Source organism: Branchiostoma belcheri, unplaced genomic scaffold (assembly GCF_001625305.1).
Source record: "Branchiostoma belcheri isolate BF01 breed outbred unplaced genomic scaffold, Haploidv18h27 scaffold21, whole genome shotgun sequence".
NCBI classification, from domain to species: Eukaryota; Metazoa; Chordata; class Leptocardii; order Amphioxiformes; family Branchiostomatidae; genus Branchiostoma; species Branchiostoma belcheri.
Window position 1 is genome coordinate 1,285,980 of NW_017803602.1, and position 5,199 is coordinate 1,291,178.

At 39.7% G+C, this 5,199-nt stretch overlaps 1 protein-coding gene across 1 annotated transcript; it reads left to right on the forward strand.

The window, feature by feature from the left end:
* Positions 1–85: 85 nt before the first annotated feature.
* Positions 86–3,100, forward strand: LOC109469618 (GDP-fucose protein O-fucosyltransferase 1-like). Its single transcript, XM_019768157.1, has 7 exons — positions 86–238; positions 896–1,078; positions 1,225–1,346; positions 1,579–1,771; positions 1,988–2,130; positions 2,269–2,358; positions 2,774–3,100. Exons 1-7 carry the CDS (start codon positions 86–88, stop codon positions 2,775–2,777), a joined length of 888 nt encoding a protein of 295 aa, XP_019623716.1. The 3' UTR covers positions 2,778–3,100.
* Positions 3,101–5,199: the final 2,099 nt, after the last annotated feature.

Consider the following 5,199-nt stretch of genomic DNA (forward strand, 5'->3'; position numbering starts at 1 on the left):
TAGATGCTGCCTAAAATTTCGTTGACTCAAAGAAATAGTCATACTGTGACTACAAACTAGTTAATTTTGGGGACTAATATTGTCAATGCTGGCTTACTTAACCTGTTTTGTTGTAGGGAGGTTTGGTAACCAAGCTGACCACTTCCTGGGAGCGCTGGATTTTGCTAAGGGCCTGGACAGAACTTTGGTGCTTCCACCATGGATCCAGTACAGGCACAGAATACCTCCGTACACAAATGTAAGCACATTGTAAAGTCTCTCACCTGTCACTGGGTCACAGTTTTCATTGCAGTGCCATTGAGTTCACCTTTTTCAGTTGACTCATACACAATGTAAATGCATGGGAAACAATACTGTCAGCACCCATCCTCACAACAGTGACCAGGAGATGCTACCAAAAGGCTAAATCCAGTTGGAATTACCGCCAGAATTCTTGAAGTTACTAAAACATTGGCAGGTCCAAAAATGTAAATTTTGAAGTATCAAGTCAATACTTTTTTCCCTTCATGGTGAGCCAGTGTTCTAGCCAGCGTCCATCTTTTTATAATAAGACGGAATTTTGCCTTTAAAGATAACAGACAAAAATTTTGCCCAATCTGCCTTCTTTGATATCCAAAAATTGGCTTGTAAAGATATGAGATGTCATTAAAAGTGAGTAAGATAAGTCTACCAGTACCAGCAAAATTTGCCCCTCAAAATGCAGGAAACAGAGTTTACGTTTCAGAGGGTCAAGATTTAAAAATGCTCCCTGGGCCCCTAGGATTGTCATTCCTCTGGAAGCTGCCTCCGGTCTTCTACATGATGTTATGCCAAAGAAAACTGAGATGACTGAAAAAAATTCAGGTTGGCTAGAACACTGTGATGACCAGTAATAATTTCCTCCTGCCCCCTCTAGCTCCATGTGCCGTACTCAGACTGGTTCCAGGTGGAACCGCTGCAGGAGTTCCACCGTGTCCTTCCCATGGAGGACTTCATGCAGCAGCTGGCACCAGAACACTGGCCTCCAGAGCACCGCAAGAGCTTCTGCTTCACCATGGCTGCACAGAGGTCTGCAGACAAGAAAACCTGTCCTGCTAAGGTTTCAAAATATGTTCATTCACATTCCTATATGCTCCCGGCATCTCTCTGACAGATGTATCAGTATTGCTACAAATTAAAAGTTACTGTAATGATATTGATAGCATTTTGAATGCACTGCTTGAGAGTTTGTGGTGTATTTTGCAGGAGGGAAACCCATTTGGTCCGTTCTGGGACAACTTTGATATAAACTTTGTGGGCTCAGAGCTATATGACGGGCTGTCCTACAACACCCAGGACAGAGGCATGGTGGACAAGTGGCAGAAAAGGTCAGATTCATCAGCAGTCTGTTCAATAGTTCAACATAACAAGTGTGTATAATAACATAGCTTGATATCAGGGTGTGTAGAACTGCTGCTGTTTAGAAATTTACAGAAATTTAGAAGTTGCAGACAATATCCCATTGAGATTTGCAAACAGCAGTCATTTGGTGCCACACCAGATAGTGATACAGCCAATTGATCTAGATTGGTGGTCTGAAGTTTGCTCTGTCCCCATCAGATATCCGCCGGACCAGTACCCCGTGCTCGCCTTCATGGGTGCCCCGGCCAACTTCCCCGTCCTCCCACACAACATCCACCTCCACCGCTACATGCACTGGTCCGACAAGATGATGACTGAGGTCAACAAGGTCATTGACCAGAGCCTATCACGACCGTTTGCTGGGATTCATCTCCGTAATGGAATGGATTGGGTGAGTGTGTCCACACTTGGAAACTGAACAGAACAGCTTACAAAGTTCATAGTCAAACTTGCCCAAGCGACCACTTCTGCAAGCCAGTCATCTGGCCTTAACGGCCACTTTTTTCAGCCCTGGTTATTTAAAGGGGTATAAAGGAATTGTTTATTAAACCACAACTGTTGCTGTGCACTGAAATAAAAGATGGACTGCTTATTTCTGACCCTGCAGAAGTCAGCCTGCGAGCATGTGGATGAGGGCAGGCCACACCTGTTTGCGTCGGGTCAGTGTGTCGGGTACGACCGCAGGACTGCCAAGAGTCTGACCAAAGAAATGTGTCTTCCCTCCAAGAAAGAGGTGCTTAAGGCTGTAAGGTATTTCTGTGCCTTGTTTCTTCATGTGTAGTATTTGGGGTGTGAGAAAAAAAATCATTGTTATTGTATCGTTACAGGACTGACTTTTGTACTAAAATAGCTGTAGCACCTACAGACAATTGTTCTTCTTCCATGCAGAAAAGCAGTTAAAAAGGTGAAAGCCAAGTCTATATTTGTGGCAACAGACAATGACCCCATGTTACCTGATCTAAGGAGGAATTCAACCAAGTGAGTTACTTTTCCTTCCTTCTAATTCTATAGGAAATCTACTTATAGTTGATAATACTGTATTCACTTATTTATAATTGATGTTATTTGAACGACATACCATATGGTACAGGCTGCTAGGCAGGTGTACTAAGCATCTTTGCTTCATTCTTACCTCAAATGAGGCATTACGTTCTCTTTATTGTTTGCATGTTTTGAATTTGATATGAAGCATGCTAATTGCAACCTTAAAAACTATGCTAGCATCCATGGTAGCAAGTGAAAAGGGAAAGGCAGTGGTAACTATGAAGGATGGCACCCAGACTAAAAGTCTACTGCCTTGAAATGCTTTTTAGCATACCAAAATGTATTCCTTTGATATTGTGTGCAGTGTAGGCTCAATTTGACCCAGCAGGTATGTCCTTGATTTGTCCAGTTGACAGTGTTCCACCTGAATCCGGAGGTTCCCCAGCTTGACCTGGCGATACTCGGCCAGGCTGACCACTTTGTCGGAAACTGTGTCTCCACCTTCACTGCCTTCGTCACTCGTGAGAGGAAAGCTGCCAATAAACCCACCACATTTTTTGCAAACAACAACAAAAAGAAGAAAGACGAGCTTTGACCTGTCGAGAGTAGAGCCTGTATTCAATATTGACCAACTTTATGGAGTAGTTTTGTACTTCAGCACATGATGATCTAGATTGGCATGATATTAGATAGAACAGGTGCCTAACTAAGTAACACATAATGTTTGGAAGGAATGAATATCTTCAGACCTAGGTAAGGTCAATGTAAAAAACATTAAATCATATACTTCCCTGAAATATTTTGTTCTACTTATTATTGAGAATTTTTTGCTAATTCAGTCTATATATTTTCCCACTGGTTCCTATAAAGCAATAGATATGCATATAGCTGGAAATTGAAGGCAGGAACTAATATAACCTTTTCTGGCACCTTTGACTTACATGTGTAACTTCCTGTCAGTGTCCTGATGCACATCGCTTATAGAAACAAGAGTTTGGAGGTCTCATAACTCCATGAAATGTGCAGAGCTTTTGTAAATTTTGTTTTGTCACTATAAATATGAAAATAAGCAGTATGAACAGCATAGTTATGATCAGCATATCTTTTTATTTATACTCGAGGGTGAGGGCTGGGTCACGGATTACAACTCAATACAAAAAGATATACTACAAAACTGTATTATTAATCATGCAAATTAGGGATATATTTGTATAATTAGTATCTGTTATCCTGCCATCTGCAATAACTTACATATGTCACATTGAAGCCATATTATATAAAACACTGGAATGGTAGTAATTATGCCAGTTAAGTCCTATTTTGCATAAAATTCATTGTGAACATCTTTGTCTTGATGAATCAACTTAGTTCTTTCATCAAGTATAAGTTACATTGGAATTTGGACTTCCCTGTCTATGATAGTATGTTTTGTTATGTGTACATTGATGATATACTATTTATGTGTAAGTACATTCACATGTACATGTATGTTGGGACGAGTATAGATACAAATGTCTCATGCCTTAAGTCAGGGTTTATGTTCAGTATAATACCAGTTTTTGTATACATTCCTTATATTCCCTATACCAATGAAAGGGTATGTTGCCCTTCCATCCCTGAAACATATCATGTTTAAAAGGTAATTTCAAAGCAATATAAGGAAAAAGTATTATCTCAATAAAAAACAATGTTTTACTGTCCAAAGTCGTTGGTTTAATTGCTCTACATCTGTAGTTGGGCTTTTGTGTGTAGAATTGTGTACACAGCAGCTAGTGGGTGGAAAGGTACAAGGCATAGAGAGCTGTCGGAGACTGCCACAACAGCATCATATATCACCTAATCTGCTACCTGCAGGGGCTGTACTAGTGTTAATTTTGTGTATTTTTGGCGGTGACCTGAAGAAATGGAAGATACACCAAATGTATTCTAAAACCTAGAGTTCCCCGATCTCATACCTTCGCCAAATGATGTTAATCTTTACGACTGACAAATTATAGATTAGATTATTCCCCCCTGATTTAAGAAATAGGAACCTAATTTTCATGAATTATATCATTTTATCATAATCTGAACCAAAAAAACAGTCTTATACATGTATTAACAAACAATGCATTCTAGCATTTCCTAATGAATTATGCAAATGAGGTCCTGATTTGAATAAATTATGTTTAATGATGTTCACCTCAATTTAACTTTCAAATACCACAAGTATGAAATTCCAGGCAGTTATCATTACATAATTATATAATTTTCTCATTAATTATGCAAATTAAGTCATTATTAACATAATCAATATCTTCCTGTGTTTCTCTCGTTGTCAATTACCAATGTCACAAGCTTTAATTGTCCTATCATGGAATGCAGCTGATTTATAGAATTTCCCCATAAATTATGCAAATTATATCCATATTTGCATAATTGTCACATAATTATATGAAGGATCACGTAAGCTACCTACATACCAAAAATCACGACGATCCGTCAACCGGTTCTTGAGTTATCCCCTTTTGAATATTTTCAAGAATATATCACTGCAGTTCCAGAGCAAGCCGCTAGGGGGCCTAAACTCACATCACTTCTTCCCCAGCACAAGAGCTACCTACCATCTAAATTTCATCACCATAGCATGTCTAGATCATGAGATATCAAAACCGGAAGTTCAGCTGCAGTACCATAACAAGCCGCTAGGGGGCCCAAAATCTAATCATTTTGAGGTCTCATCAAGACCTACCCACCTACCAAGTATCAAGACAATCCATCAAGGCCTTCTCAAGTTATCGTGTTGACAGACACACACACACACATACACGAACGCCCCTGAAAACATAACCTTCT

Excerpts from the sequence above, each read along its gene's own strand:
- LOC109469618 (XM_019768157.1), top strand. The coding sequence starts at position 86 with ATGCTGGCTTACTTAACCTGTTTTGTTGTAGGGAGGTTTGGTAACCAA. Across the intron at positions 1,079-1,224 it reads AGAAAACCTGTCCTGCTAAG|GAGGGAAACCCATTTGGTCC; the intron begins GTTTCAAAATAT and ends TGTATTTTGCAG. Across the intron at positions 2,131-2,268 it reads GAGGTGCTTAAGGCTGTAAG|AAAAGCAGTTAAAAAGGTGA; the intron begins GTATTTCTGTGC and ends TCTTCCATGCAG.